The following is a 16,685-nucleotide window of genomic DNA, read 5'->3' as shown; positions in this document are numbered from 1 at the left end:
TAAAAATTTTTATAGTTTTATTGACATTTATAAGAGCTTTGAATATATATATGCTGACTATTCTAGCTGTATGCAATCTTTGTAAATAGTAAATCATGTCCTAATTATGAAAGTTTCCAGGGATCCCTGGGTGGCTCAGCGGTTTAGCCTTGCCTTCGGCCCAGGGTGTGATCCTGGAGTCCCTGGATCGAGTCCCACGTGGGGCTCTCTGCACGGAGTCTGCTTTTCCCTCTGCCTGTGTCTCTGCCTCTCTCTCTGTGTGTCTCTCATGAATAAATAAATAAAATCTTAAAAAAAAAAAAAAAAGAGTTTCTCTGTACTCAAGATTGCCAATATTAACAAAGTTCACTTTATTAAATTTATTTTTTAATAATCAAAACCTAATATTAGGAAATATGCTTTATGGCAAATAAAACAAAGTTATAAAGAATCATAATAGAGACTATTATCTAGCTTAATCCAACTTACTATTTTAAATAGTCTTTACGTGCTGCCCTTTAGTTCTCTGCTGTAAGATATTGCAACATATTCTCTGATCATTCATATAGAATCCTACAAAGTCACAGTTATTAATATATAAGATATATACCTTATTGAATACAATTTTTTTGCTTTCTGAGGCAGTACATAGTAACAGCAGTTTTTCTATACATAAAATTCTAAAATAGATTAAATACTGAAAGAGTAAAGAAAAGTATTTAAATTTTTATTCTCATTTATCATGAATAAATAGATATTACTGAAATTCCAAAGGGGTGTTTTGGAGTATATTAAAATTTATACCAAATTTAGAAAACGTTGATATCATTGTGAATGTCACTTGGACTGTATCATATAGCAGAAATTTCTGGCATAAAATTAGTATGCTAAGCCAATCTGAATGTAATGTTTTGATTTTAAAAACCCTAGTGATGTGTTTGTGATACGGTTTTAAGTATAGTCATGATCATGAAGTGAATTATGCCTGAATTCAAACACATTATTTCATTAATGTTTATTAGAGTTTTAAATATCAAACATATGTAAGTCGTCTATGGAAAGCATTCTGATACTCTATCTAAACAAAGAATCAAATTTTTGATAATGGTTTTTCCAGGTCAAACCTCACCGTTCTTACACTATATTCTCAGAGTAGTAAATTGGTAGTATCTTCTTATCTAAGGCTTAATACCTAATACAATAACAGAGCTCCATCAATATATGGCTAATCGCAGATATAAAGTATCTGCTGGTAGTCCATCTCTCATAAAACCGCCGTTAGCCTTAATTCAAATCCATTGATTCCTATTCCAGTTAAAACTGAAGAACTTAATATGTCTTTTAATCCTTTTATTGTAAGCTAGGATAAAATTAATTTTACCCTGGAACTGCACAAAGCCAATTAACATGATCTTTAGAGTTATTTAGTAAAGTGCTTCAAACTGTTAAATTTATCTTGACCTCTTGGTTGCACTCTCTGACTGCTTTTTAAATGAGGCAATCAATATCTCACAGCCCTTTAAATAGCTTAAACTTCTCAAATATTTTACCTGTGTTCTAGTTAAGCTGTAAGTAAAGTGTTTACTCCTATTCGTGTAAATCTAGAGTCAATTATGCTAAATCTAAAGACAATTAAGTACTTTTGAGGAACACTGAATTAAATGGTTGTTTTAATAAAAATCAAAGGCTCATATTTTGTTTAAAGAAACCCAATAATGAAGAAAGCTGCTATTTTTACACGGAACAGGTATCCTATTTGCAACTTAAAATGAAGAACATTTTTGTCCTTTACCACTGCATCCAGCTTCTGTTTTCCACACAGGGCTAGTCGAAGGTATTAATTTTCTTACTGTGATAGGGTGATCAACCGTCCTGTCAAGAAAATGGATCTCCATGTCACCCTTTAGCATGATTAAATGGAGGCATGTCTCTGTGAAAAAATACCAAATTTTCATGAGACAAATGAAATTGTAGAAAGGTCTACTTTTACAGAATTATTTTATTTTTAATATCTCAAAATCTCCCATTTGGTTGTGTCAATTTATTTATAGGAAAACATTGCAGCTAATTGCCTGTGTCTTGTATTATTTAAGAGCAAACCCAGGCAAAGCCAATAATTTTAAATGTTTCCAAATCTGAAAAATCAAAGAATCAGAAATTGCTATATGTTGCTGTTGGAATAGTAGTAGGATGGGCATCTGTACCTTATATAATCACTAATCAGTCAGTGTCTCTTTTTAGGTGATCCTTTTCTTGCTCTTTTTTCCTTGTTAACAAAGAACTATCATATTTTCAGATCTGAGTACTGATAAAAATTACATACCAGAGAATTTCACCATCAGTAGTATTAATAGCCAGTTGGACAGTGTTCTTCTGAGCCTGTGCGCATGCCAAACTTTAAATTACACCAAGTGATGTGCTTGACAGCTAATTAAGATTTCATATTTTGGCCACTTAGCAGAGAGCACCTGTTATGGTACTTTCTATTAGCTTCAGGATAAAATTTAGAAATGGCTGTTTTAAAGCACATTGTTTAAACTTCCCTAAAGTCTTAATTCCTTCCCGAGAAGTGGGAGTTAAGACAAGATTGAGGTAATTAAACAAAAGGAACATAGGGAAGGTAGGAGACCAGAGTGGAGGCGGAGCTGTCCAAATGCCCCTGTTGTTTAATTTCCTACTGGAAGCAGCCCATGTGTGCTTCTGGGGCCCCCTCCCCCTTCAAGCAGTGGCCGTTGCACAGGCTGAACGGCTGGGGTCAATGCCTTGCCTATTGATCAGTATCCCTGCAGTCCCTTGCTCCAGCAGCTGCTTCATTGGCTTCTTTCAGGGCCTGCTTCAGTACATTAGAATAGAAATCCATAACCAGAGCTGTGCTCATCCAAGCAGGGGAAGAAACTAAATTAAATGGTATAAAACAATCTTGGATCAGGAGTTTGTGCCAATTCATCTTGATCTAAGATGTCACACCGGGCTCTCTGTCTGAGCACCTGGGCTAGAGGCAGCCATAGTGAAAATAGATGGAGCTGCGATCATTCATTTGTCAGCTAAGGAGCAAGGCAGCGGTTAGCAATTCCCTTCTGCAGAGGTCAGCTGACAGAACAATCAGTGCAACTGCAGAATAGAGCTTTCCTTTGAACTATTGTTATGGAGCATGCTCTTGCTGAGACATGGGGGGAGGGGAACTCGATTTGCTTCCTGTTTCAAGACTACTATGGAAAGAGTGAAATATCTACTACATGAAGCTAGATGCAGTTGCGCCGAGCTCTCACTCGTGTGTGTGTGTGTGTGTGTGTGTGTGTGTGCTTGTACTCAAACAAAGTTGGTTTTAAATGCATGTACTGAGATACAAATTCTCAATCTGTTAGATATTCCTTTCTCTAGAATTTGGGTTCGTTTTCACCCTCCTAAACACAGGGGCAGTGGTTATTGATTTTGTTTCTTCTTAGTATGGGTAAGCTTTTAGCTTTCTCCCCTACTTTCATTATTGGAACTGTGACAGATCAGTGGCACACTTGGAATCTGTCATTGCCCATACGAACTAACACTCTTACTAACACTTTTTTACCTTTAAAAAACTAGAAGAAAACCATCAAGAGAGAGAATCAGTGGTATCTGTTTAGAAGATATTTCTGAATATTACTTAAATATTTTTGAAATGTTAATTGAGCCTTTTTTATGAGAAATGTGAATTCATGAAATAAGAGTGATCATGACCTTGGAAGTGATAAAGTAATTTTATAAGGCTGGAAGGAATATTCTTGTAGCCTACAAGTGGTTTGAAATAGACTACAAAAAAATTTAACAAATTAGAGTAATGAATAATAACTAAGGTTTTACATGAAAGAATTACAATATTTTTAAAGATCAGTGTATTCTCTGGACTCATTTTGGCTTTTGTCTTTCTAATACAGTGCGTGAAAACTAATGGCAAATTTTCAGAACTTTTTTTTAAGCAAAAGTGACATGCAGAAGCTAAGAAACTACAACAGGAACAACAAATCTTTCTTTGTACTCCGATGAACCAAACTCTTCTTATTTTCCAGATAAACAGTAACCACTCTTTGATGTTACCATCTTAATTTTCTTAGTTTTTTTATAAGTACTTTAATGCCACTTTCTTACACAATTACTCTTTTCCAACTATTAAATTCTTTGTAATATCTGCCACTTCCTTTTCTAAGGCTCAACTAGGTCTGCTCGCTCACACCCATTCTGCCTTTCAGCACGGCTAAATAAATGCAATTTAAAGTTTATATTAAAGAACTTTGTGCTCTAGGTGGTTTTTTTATTAAGCTTCTGGAAAGGCCATACCTACTTATCTTGAAAGGATTTCTTTTGCTTTGCTTTTACTCTTGTTTTAATTAACTTTTGCCAAAATTCTTACTAAATATTTTACTTTTTGTTCTAATTTTGTTTTAATTAATTTTGTTAATTGTCTTAATTTAGATTTTTAAAAGAACTTAAGGCATGACATCTAAAATCTGCAGTGTTTTCACCAACTTACTCAGGACTCACCGTGGATCTTAAAGATACCCACTTCTCTGCATCTCCTATTTACTTAGCATTATTTGACATCCCAAGACCAAACTATTCTTAATCTCTCACTTTGATTTCCACAATATCCTCTGAACCCCTAGATCTAATTACATCACTCTGTGGCTTAAATCCTACCTTGGGTATCTTCCTTCCTGTTGTTTATAGAATAAGAATTAAAATGTGAATATCTATGATGCCATCTGTGGTCTGGCCCTTGCCTGCCTCCCTTGCCCATTTTCTGTCTTTCTCTTGTCTCATAGGCTTGCAACCCAACTACTGCTTCTTGAAATAGAAGTCAACAAATTGCTTCCTTTTTTAGGTTCTTAAACATACTATTCTCTCAGTTCATAATGTTCTCATTGATTCTGTAACCTATTTCTGATTCTTATTTAGTAGCCTTTAAGTTCAAAGACGACAGTGAACTTGCTTTTCACATGTCTTTTCACAGCAAGCATGATGCCACGAATACACCAGATCTTCAGTTCTTATATTGAGACTGAGTAACTGATGGAATTAATGAATTCCTACTACTACTGGTACTTACTATTTTTAACCTGATCGTTGCAGGAGTCTTCTTTTGGTTCTACTGGACATGTCTTATTTTACCTCATAATCTGCCTCCCGCCTGCCACTATCATGATCTTTCTAACAATGAATAAATCTGATATCACCACCTTATATGAAATTATTCAACACCTTTCCACTAACCAAAAGTTAAAAGTCTTCAGCTTGCCCTGCAAAAGTCTCTCTTGATTGGGTTGGTCTACCTATAGCCTCTCATATTGTCATTCCTTTGCCTTACCTCCAGTTAGTTTACATTGAAAAAGTAAATGAAGAGACAAAATAAAATAACATCTAAAAGCATTCAGAGGTTCCTGCTGTTAATTTCCTATTTGGCATTCTGAGCTCTGAGGGCCCTTTGTTATATTGATTTTATTAATATAGAGACAGGCTACTTGAAAGGGGTCAGAAAAGCTGGATGGATGGCTGAAAAGAGTAGAAAGCTGACCTCCAGTGAAGGTGTCTCCAGAAGTTCACTTTTTAAAATTTTTCTGTACCAAATATATAGCGATGATGGATAAGATATACAAACAGAAAATCAAAAAGACATAACTAGTCTCCAGAAAGATAGATATCTCTGTGGACAAGTAATAAAATAGAAATGATCTGGGCTGAAACCCTTAGCTGCTTTCCAGAAGCAGGCTTTTGGCTCCTGTGAGCTAAAAAAGACTTAAGATATATCATGAGTAAAGCTTAAAGCCAGGATCTAGGCTGTAGATTTGCCAGTTCTTGGAAGGACCCTGAGAAGATGTAAACATATCACTACTCAGTAAAAATTGAAGTTGTATTATTAAAGGAGAGGAAAATGAATGTTGATACTGTGATTGGGAACATTAACCATAATAGGTTATGAAAATAAGTGAATTGTGTTTATCCTAAGAACCCGGAAACAAAACGGGTGCTTGGCTGGCTAAGTGGGTGGAGCTTGTGACTCTTGATCTCGGGGTTGTAAATTCAAGCCCCATGTTGGGTGTAGAATTTACTTAAAAGTAGATTTTTAAAAAGAACCTAGAGGGATTCCTGAATGGCTCAGTTGGTTAAGCCTCTGCCTTCAGCTCAGGTCATGATCCCAGAATCCTGGGTCAAACCCTACATTGGGCTCCCTGCTCAGCAGAGAGTCTGCTTCTCCCTCTGCTTCCCACCCCACACTTGTGTGTGTGCTCTCTCTCTTTCTCTCTGTGTGTCAAATAAATCTTAAAAAAAAGAACCGACAGAGAAAACATGAAGGAGGAATAATAAAAATAACAACAGAAATTGGTGAAATAAAAGAAATGAAATATTAAGATCAAAACTGGAATATTTGTAAAATTTTTTGAGAAAGAAAGAGCATATGAGTGGGTGGGCATAGGCAGAAAGAGAGAGAGAGAGAGAGAGAGAGAGAGAAGCTCATGCAGACTCCCTGTTAAGCGAGGAGCCCAACACAGGGGCTTGATCTCATGACCCTGAGATCATGATCTGAACTGAAGGCATCATCTAAGAGCTGGATGATCAACAGTCTGAGCCACCAGACACCCCACCAAAGTATTTTTTGAAAATCTAGTAAAATATATATTTCTAGCAAAACTGATCAAGGAAAGCATAACAAGTATTAGAGAAGGCATAAATAGTTAAAGGGAGGGATCCCTGGGTGGCGCAGCAGTTTGGCGCCTGCCTTTGGCCCAGGGCGCGATCCTGGAGACCCAGGATCGAATCCCACGTCGGGTTCCCGGTGCATGGAGCCTGCTTCTCCCTCTGCCTGTGTCTCTGCCTCTCTCTCTCTCTCTGTGTGACTACCATAAATAAATAAAAATTAAAAAAAAATAGTTAAAGGGATCCATAGGAATGATACATTTGAAATATTTTCATTATAGAGAATACTACAGATAATCTCACATCAAATAAGTAATTCCTTTAAAAGTGCAAGCTATCAAAAATGACTCAAGAAGAAATAGAAAGCCAAACTGAATAAATAACTGCCAAACTTTTCTAAAGTACCTTTTTACATTTTCACCTGCAGTCCATTCATTTTGTTCATACTTGACAGCACCTCTTAGAATCCTTTTTATTGCAGCTATTCTAGTAGATGTGAAATGGTATCTCATCGTGGTTTTGATTTGCATTTTCCTAATGACCAGTGATGTTAAGCATCTTTGATATGCACATTGGCCACTCATATATCATTGTATTTCAAATATCTATTCAAATTGTTTACCCATTTTAAAAGTTGTAGGAGTTTGTTGTATATTCTGGATACAATCCCTTATAGATACTTAATTGACAGTACTTTCTCTCAGTCTGTGTGTTGTCTTTTTACTTTCTTGATTCTGTCATTCAAGTGTAAAAATTTGTCATATTGATGAAATCTAGTTAAAGAAATTTTAAAAATTACTTGTGCTTTTTGTATTATATCTAAGAAATTATTGGAGATCGGGAATCCCTGGGTTACTCAGCGGTTTAAAACCTGCCTTTGGCCCAAGGTGTGATCCTGGAATCCTGAGATTGAGTCCCATGTCAGGCTCCCTGCATGGGTCCTGCTTCTCCCTCTGCCTGTGTCTCTGCCTCTCTCTCTCTCTCCCCCTCTCCCTCTCCCTCTCTCTGTGTCTCTCAGGAATAAATAAATAAAATCTTTTTTTTTTTTTTTTTAAAGAAATTATTGAAGATCATGAAGGTACAGCTGTTTTCTTTTGCAACTTATTTTGTTTGGGCTCTTATATTTAGTACTGTGCATCTATTTTGAGTTGATTTTTTGTGTAGTGAAAGGTGGAAGCCCAAATTAATTCTTTTGCGGATGGATAACAAGTCATCTCAGTACCCTTTGTCGAATGGTATTCTTTCCTGAAAGAGTAATCTTGAATTTTTTTATTATTACATGTCTTTTGTGTATTGATATTTTTAACTTATACTTTGTTTTCAGGTTGCTTGTCAAGTATTCCACAAATGAAGAAGATTTCCACATCTTATGAAGAAAGACGGAAGCAGGCTACTGCTATTGTTTTACTAGGAGTAATAGGAGCTGAATTTGGTGCTGAAATTGAACCTCCTAAATTGTTGACCAGACCTCGAAGCTCTAGTCAAATTCCTGAGGGATTTGGCTTGACTAGTGGTGGATCCAACTACTCACTGGCCAGACATACTTGTAAGTTATAAAATTCCTAATGCTGATCTATTAGTTTCAATATATATGTTTTGTTAACAAAACCTCAGAATGCATATTCTGAGTTTTAACTTCAATAGGATGCCGACAAAATCAGAAAGCAGTACAATCTGTTTGGCACATTACCCTTTGGTTGTAGTTATCCAAGCTTCCTTTTAAAATTTAAAACATGGTCTTGAAAATGCTTTTCTTAAAAAACACATTTCTGATCTTTGTGTTTGCATATTTTGGTTAAGATTTTAAACTAAACTTCTCATTTCTAAAATAATTTCTATAAAACTATGCAATATGTCCTTAATGAGGTTTGAAAAGTCAGGAGTAGGGATGGATTAGTTACAGTTAGAGCTCAAATAGCTTGTATGGTACTGCTACCTTGTATTCTGTGGTTGGGGTGTTTAATACGTTAAAGATATTTTAAAATGTCTTTTGGTACTTCAGTGTTGGAACTCCTTTAGGTAAAGTCAAAATATTCCTACCATATTGCAGAATTATTTCTAACAAATTGTGTCATTGTAAGAACCAAATATAGTCCTACTGAATATATTGCAGGTATTCTTTATAGAACAAATTGCAGTGTGCTTTGGGGTTTGGGCCCTTTAAGGAAAGGAAAAAGATATTTGTTACTTTGTTAGTTACAACAGCAGAAAACTTCCCTGGATTGTTGTCCTGTACTTATGCCACAAAATCATGGAGCCATACTAAGCTTTTATTATTAAAACCCTCCTATAGATTTAGCTGCCTGTCCTTGCCCACCTCCTTTTTTTTTTTTTTTTTTAAGATTCTTAATACAACAAAGACTTATTAGTGGTTGGTATTCTCCTGATCCCTGTTTGATATTCAGAATCAGAGAGTAATCATGACAATACCACCACCACCACCAATAAAGCAACTAATGCTTTGAACATGATTTTAAGCTCGTTTACATACATTAACTCACTTAATCTTCATAATATCCCTGTTAAGTGGGCACCTCAATTACCTCTACTTGACACATAAGGCTAACTGGGCACAGAGAGAGTTAGTCACCCAGGCTGAGAACATACTTCTAGGAAATGGCACTTTTTGTTTCAGCACAATCTGTTGGGCCCAGAGCTGGTGCTTTGACTGTTATGCACACTGCTGCTGTTCAATGGCTCCTCGTTGAGAAGGGCTTAATGACCAACCTGTGCTGTTACTCCAAAATACAAGAAGAGTTTTCCATCCCCTCGTTTAATCTTCTTCAAAGTAGCTCAGCCAAAAGGTGGTACAATCTCAATTTAACTCAAGCTTCTTGGGACTTAAAAACCCAGGCCCTTTGCATTTTCCACCTGCACACATCTGCTCTGCCTCTCTCCTGTGGTCCTGCCAGCTGTGGGCCCCTCCCTCTCAGCTCTAGCATCTTTATCTTTTCTCAAGTTCTGCAGGTTCTCTGCTTTTAATTCATAAAACCCTGCTCAAATCTCACCCACTCTACAAAAGGTTCACCTCTCTATGTCATTCCAGGATTTATGTATATAGAATTTATGTGTATAGCTTCTTACTTGGGAGTATTGACACTAGAATATTAGAGGTTAATGAAACTTTGGCCCGAGTTAGTCTGGTGGCTTTCAAACTTTTTTCCCCCCACTCACCATCTCTCTAATGAGGATCAAGAAATGTCTGATTCCATGCGTGTTTTTATGTTGACAGCTGAAACTTTCCAACAATAAAGTTAAGCGTTTGCAAAAGATGTTATTTTGAGGGTAGTGTGAATATTGACATTTAAAAATAAAATACTATTTTTATATTCAATAGAATATTTACCATAACTATTTGATAACCATCATCATTCATGTTTAAAAAAAAAAATGTGACAGACTTACCTTTAAAAGTCAGAAATCCCAGTGCCTGGGTGGCTCAGTCAGTCAGCATCTGACTCTTGATTTTGGCTCAGGCCATGATCTTAGGGGCATGAGATCAAGTGCCACATCTGGCTCCACACTGAGAGTGAAGCCTATTTGTGATTCTCTTTCCCTCTCTTTCTGCTATTCCCTGCTCTTGCATGTACCTGTGCACACACTTGCTCCCTCTCTCTCTCTCAAAAAAGTCAAATCCTACATCCTTGATTATTTTCCTTAGAAAAGTTCTGCCCTCGCACTCGCAGTTTTAGGAAAGGTATTTATTTGCATATTTAGCATCCAAAAATCAGTTCCTTCAAACTAACAGATCTTAAAACTATTTGTGCTTTTAAAACCATGTATTCTTGAAAAATCTTACAATGCCCTCATTTCAGGGTTTACATTCCTTATTTTGAAGACTACAAATTAGTCCAACCTTTGTGGTATAATATCTTAAGAGGTTTTTTTGTGTGTTTTGTATTTTCCTGGACATAAATGGAAAAGGAAAATGGGCATAAATGCTGTTTCTCAGGAATTTTCACATAACTCAATAGAAGTACTTATACATAAATATAGAAACATCATAAATTAATAAATTGCTGACTGACTCCACCTAAGTCATTGGCTAGTTGCTAGGCAGATTGGTCTACATCACTTTCTCTTAGTTATCTAGGCCAGTACTGTTACCATCCTTTTCTAACTACAATTCATCTTTATGCAAAATTCTGATATTCATGAATTTTCTTTTTATTTATTTATTTTTAAAGATTTTATTTATTCATGAGAGACACAGAGAGAGAGAGAGGCAGAGACACAGGCAGAGAGAGAAGCAGGGAGCCCCATGTGGGACTCGATCCCAGGATTCCAGGATCACACCCTGGGCCAAAGGCAGGTTTTAAACCGCTGAGTAACGCAGGCATCCCAGAGTTTTCTTTTAACTGTAATAATTTCACTTGCAAATTGTGTCTACTGTAACTACAAAAAGAGGAAACAGGTTAGTAGAAAAGCAGGAATTTAAAAAGGTGTGGCAACATAGAAATAGAGATTTTTCAAAGAAGCCTTGGAAATTGATTTTAAAAAAATGATAGGGTGTCAGTGTTCTACTCTTTGGGTTTGTTAGGGGACGGGGAGCTGAACTACATATAAGGAGATCCCAAAGGCTATTTCTGACAGAAGGGAAACCCTGGGATTTTCTACAAAATGTCTATGTCATTTTGCATAATGACATCTTAACTTTCCCAAGCAAAATAAATAGAATTTACCCAAACATTGAAAATATTTAAGTATTTTAAAGCCACGTTTGTTTCTTGAGTATTTTATTCAAAATAAAACTCTTTATTCAAAGAACTAGATGTGGGAAGGGCAGATGGTAATGCTTCTTTAGCAAATATTATTTACAATTATTTTATTGAAATAAAAGATTCTGAGAGATTTCCAGCCAGTGAGAAACAGTATATAAAAATGAATGAGGGGCGCCTGGATGGCTTAGTCGGTTGGGTGTCTGATTCTTAATTTCAGTGTGGGTTGTGATCTTGGGGTCCTGGGATCATCAGGCTCTGTGCTTTGTAGGGAGTTGGCTTGAGGATTCTTTCTCTCCCTCTCTCCACCACCCCCAACATGTGCTCTCTCTCTCTCTCTCAAATAAATAAATCTTTAAAAAAGATTATAAGAATAAAAGTGAATGATATGGGGCACCAAGGTGGCTCAGTCAGTTAAATGTCTGACTCTTGATCTCCGCTCAGGTATGGATCTCAGGATCATGAGTTTGAGCCCCATGTCATGGAGCCTGCTTGAAAAAAAAATTTTTTTTAATTTAAAAACAAATGAATACCTATAAAGAACCAGTTTAAAATGTGTAAAATGTCCTTATTATAGTTGCCCTAATTTTAATTTAATTTATTTTTTCATTTATTTATTTATAAAGATTTTATTTATTTTGAAAGAGAGAATACATGAACAGTGGGGGAGGAGCAGAGGGAGAAGGAGAAGCAGATTCCCCACTGATTAGTGAGCCTGACTGCTCTATTTTATTTTAATAATTATAAAATATTTATCAGTTTAAATCTTGCTCTCATGATTGGAAGCAATCAGAGGTCTTAAATATTCTTGTGCCTTCTTGGCTCTTTTTGATCAGTTATGTATAATATTAACTTGTTACAATGTTCACCTGATAGAAGTCACTATATGTATTGCTATGTTATTTATGTGACATTTAGAATGCATTGCAACCATTAAATATTTAGTCTTCATGGCATCCTATTGAATGAGATAATAATTATTATCCTCATTTTGAGATAAGGCCATTAAGACACAATATTTGATGAATTTTAATTGCTAATGTAGCTAGAGGTGTATAGATAGTGAATTCTAACCTTCCTTGTAAAACTATTCTGTTCTGTGAATACTTTTAATGTAGTCAATTCCCAATTACCCACCTTAATAGGAGGGAAGATGATACTACACTGATGCCTAATTCAAAAGTCATACTTTGTTTTATAATGCATCTCATACTTATATTTGAATATATATAAATCTTGTCTTTTTTAAAAAAAAGATTTTATTTATTTATTCATGAGAGACAGAGAGAGAGAGAGAGAGAGAGGCAGAGACACAGGCAGAGGGAGAAGCAGGCTCCATGCAGGGAGCCCCAACATGGGACTTGATCCCAGGTCTCCAGGATCAGGCCCTGGGCTGAAGGTGGCGCTATACCGATGAGCCACCCGGGCTGCCCTGAATATATATAAATATTTTGCAGAAGTTTCACACTGCAAAATTACACTTTGTATAAAATATCAAAATCACATATTGAAGCCCAAGCTGAAGGACTCTGGAATTTCAGCCTAGATTAGAGGGCAGCCCGGGTGGCTCAGCGTTTTAGCACTGCCTTCAGCCTGGGTTGTAATCCTGGAAACCCAGGATCGAGTCCCACGTCAGGCTCCCTGCATGGAGCTTGCTTCTCCCTCTGCCTGTGTCTCTGCCTCTCTCTCTCTCACTGTCTCTCATGAATAAATAAATAAAATCTTAAAAAAAGAAAAAGAAAAGCCTAAACTAGGCCACTCTTTCCTTGGTGGGAGTTGCAGTTTCCTCTTGTATAAAATAAAGGACAGAACTGTTCTGTCTTCAAAGCCCCTTTTGGTCCAGTTAGTCTCTGCTTCTGAAGTGAAATAGAGAGGATCTCAGGAAATTTACCTTCATGACCTTCTCATTTTCCCCTTCTTGTAGGGATAGACACACTTATTTCAACTCAACTTCAGTAGAGATCACTTTTCATTTTTATTTTGATCAAAAAATGAGTCACTGTTGGGATATTTTAGGGTAGCACTTAAAATGTTGCCTATAGGTCTTTTAGTTCATTCTTTAAAAAAGAAATTACTTATTTTGGAGGAAAGAGAGCAAGAGGGGGAGAGGGAGAGAGAATCTTAAGCAGGCTCTGTGCTGAGTGCAGAATCCGACTTGAGGCTCAATCTCATGATCCTGAGATCATGACCTGAGCAGAAACCAAGAGTTGGTTGCTTGACCGACTGCACCACCCAGTACCCCTGGTTCATTCTTTCATTTGGCCTCTTCTTCTTTATTCTATAATTGTGGAATTATGCTGGCACATGTGTAGTAAATCCCATTTTGAATCCTCATTACCTTTTTGACCTTGGACAAGTAGCATAAGTCATTTCCCCAGGCAGTGGATTCTGAGACAGATTTGTGTGCAGGAATACTCTCGGGATCAGTAGTTTTAGGAAGTAGAAGAAGGACTGGGTAGAGGAAAACATTGAATAGTATTTCAGTTACTTAGAAAGCTTCAGCTCATCCCAGGGAACTCTGGAACTGAGATGGCCCTTCAAAGTTGTCCTTGAATTGGAGCAAAGGGCTTGGCCTTCATATCCCCATATTCAATCTGTGGATCTGGGGTGTCCTGGGAAGGGAGTGTGACCTTGGATGAGGTAGCTTTCTTCATCTTAGCACAAATCCTACAGGGGGAACTCAGCTGAAGCTTACCAGCCACTGACACTGCCAAGAACTTGGGGACAGAGTGAGTACTTCAGTTGTGGAGGAGAGGAGATGAACAGCCTCTCCAGACTTCCACTCAGCATGTTACTGACTTATGTGCATCCCAGTTCTCTCTTCTATCATCAGAAATGGAAAGAGGGACTACCTTTGAACATGCTTTTTACTTTAACTCTTAATGTATCTCTTATAACCCTGCAAGACAGCTGTTAAACTCCTAGCACAATAGGAGGCCCATTAATAATAGCTGATTATTGAACATTTACTCTGTGCCAGGCATTTTGTTATGCACTTTACATATAGTATCTTATTTAATCTTCTAATCCTATCAAATGGATACTGTTACTGTTAACATTTAGCAGAGGAGGAACCTGAACCTTTGCCCAGTACTCACCAAAGCTTTGTGAGATTGGATTAAACTGTCTTCATGTAGACACTAAATGAGGGCGTAGGTTAAATATGTTAAGATCCTACTGCTGAGGGAAGCCTGGTTAAGCATGTGCTTTTAGCTCAGCGCATGATCCTGGAATTCCTGGATTGAGTCCTGTATCAGGCTCCCTGCATGGAGCCTGCTTCTCCCTCTGCCTATGTCTCTGCCCCTCCCCCTCTCATGAATAAATAAATAAATAAAATCTTTAAAAAAAATCCTGCTGAACCTGGAGTTAAACACATATTTTGCAACTTTAAATCAAAGCATTATCATCATTTCACATAGTTGTCTTATGTTATAAGCAAATAAGACTCAGAAGCAGTGCTGCTAAAAAGAGAGGGAAGTCAGCAAGTACCAGGTCACTTGTAAATAGGGACATCTGTTGACTCATTCGTTGGGGATGTGCTGATATCCTGGAGATAAAAATGCACAAAATTTTCATCTCTATACTTAATGCAATGGCTTACATCTATAGTGTGAAATATTTCAATTAGAGAAAATGAATCTTTTAAACAACAGAATTATATTCATCTTGATTAGTTTATAATACCACCAAATGGAAGGACGCCTCAGACACTACCATAGGAATATTTTAATTCTATGAAACTTATATTTAGACTTTTATACTCTAGTACTATTACTATGTTTGATTTTGCTTTGTTATAATCTACATCATGAAAATGTGTCTCCAGTATTTCATATGTTTTCTAACCATGCATGTTTTATTTAATGACTATATTAATACTGGTTGAGGTTGATTTTATAATGAACTTATTTCCTAAATTTTAAGGTAAGAAAGTTAGGCCAAATCTCAGATGTTTTGTCAAGATTAGGACAAAATCACTGAATGCAATTAAGAGCAAAACTAGTGGTATTTTCACATAATGAATAAAAGTAGCGACAAAGATGAAGAACGCATCATGCCATTTACAAGGAAAAACAGTGACAAAAATGGGTATTTTCACTGTTCACCAACAAGTCATCAGATTGTGTTCCTAAACTGCTGCTGCGCCACAGAGACTGTCTTTGTGTTTGCTTTCCGTTCTGTTGTTAAACTGGGCTTCCTAGCACTGGGGAGTAATCCTGCCTTCTGTGTTCTTACTGCACTATCCACCTGATTCATTCATTCCTCTCATTGCATGAACTTAGTGTCTTGTTCCTCACCACCACTTCTCATTTGGAATTTTACCTTTGAAATCATCAGATGCCACTTGTCTTGCATTGCTAGTACACCTTCTCTGTTAGGAAAAGTAAGTCATCGCTTTGCCTGTGCACTAAAATCTTATGTACAGTGTTTTAAAAATGAGCCTTACCCTGAAGTTCTTATTCAAAAAGTCAGAAATGAGGTTTGGGTATCTATTTGATTTTAAAATTTCACATGTAATTTTCATGTATAGCCAGAGTAGAGACACCCAGAGAATATGGAATCCTTTAGTTCTTTTAAATTGAGTGTTCTCTGGTAGTTCTGGTCATTAAACTACCTTAATGCACAATATATATTGTAATTTTCTTTATATTTAAAATGGAAGAGATAATGGGAACTAATCTGAGTGAATAAATGACATTTATATCACTCTCAAAGCTAATTCTTCAGGTAGTTCGGCTTTTTTATTGGAATTTTATTATTCTGGATTGCTTGGGGTTGAATCTCAACACCACTCAGTAGCTGTGTTGCCTTAATTGCTTCATGGCTGAGTTTCTTTAACTAAACATGGTGATAACAATAGCACCTACCTCACAGACTTATTGTGAGGATCAGGTAAATTAGTGCATGTAAAGCACCTAAAGTGCCTGGCATTTAAGCTTTAGCCAAAAATTAGTACATGTTAATGTTAAAAGAAATGCCTATCGAAGAATAAAGAAGGGAAATAACTCTGTTTAACAGCTCTTTGCTAGGACATTTATAGTGTTCATACTACTTTAAAAAAATCTTCCTAAGGACCTTTTGGTAAAGGTATTACTATCAACATTTTCTATATGAATGAACTGTTAAAAAAAATTAGCAAATTCCTCTAAATTATCTGTCTTGTAAGGGATTTGAATCCAGATGCATTTTTTTTTCCCACAAAGGGTCCAGGAAATCCTTTTATACAACACATGCTGATTCTGTTGGTGTAAAAGCCTATTAGTTCCTAGAGGATTTATGTAAAAATACATTTTTTGGGGTCATATTATTATATACATGTTT

The 16,685-nt window shown here is 36.4% G+C and overlaps 1 protein-coding gene across 6 annotated transcripts in view; it reads left to right on the top strand.

Moving 5' to 3' along the window:
* The window catches only part of WDR7 (WD repeat domain 7), a 354,125-nt gene that overhangs the window by 197,553 nt on the left and 139,887 nt on the right, over positions 1–16,685 (top strand). For all 6 annotated transcript variants that reach the window (XM_077891960.1, XM_077891970.1, XM_077891949.1 and 3 more), the window contains one exon: positions 7,970–8,191. In XM_077891960.1, the coding sequence (XP_077748086.1) occupies positions 7,970–8,191 (222 nt within the window). The remainder of the gene's footprint in view (positions 1–7,969; positions 8,192–16,685) is intronic.

The sequence above is a fragment of the Canis aureus genome, chromosome 1 (genome assembly GCF_053574225.1).
Source record: "Canis aureus isolate CA01 chromosome 1, VMU_Caureus_v.1.0, whole genome shotgun sequence".
NCBI lineage: Eukaryota > Metazoa > Chordata > Mammalia > Carnivora > Canidae > Canis > Canis aureus.
The sequence above is the reverse complement of the archived record's forward strand: the minus strand, read 5'-3'. Positions and strand labels throughout refer to the sequence as shown.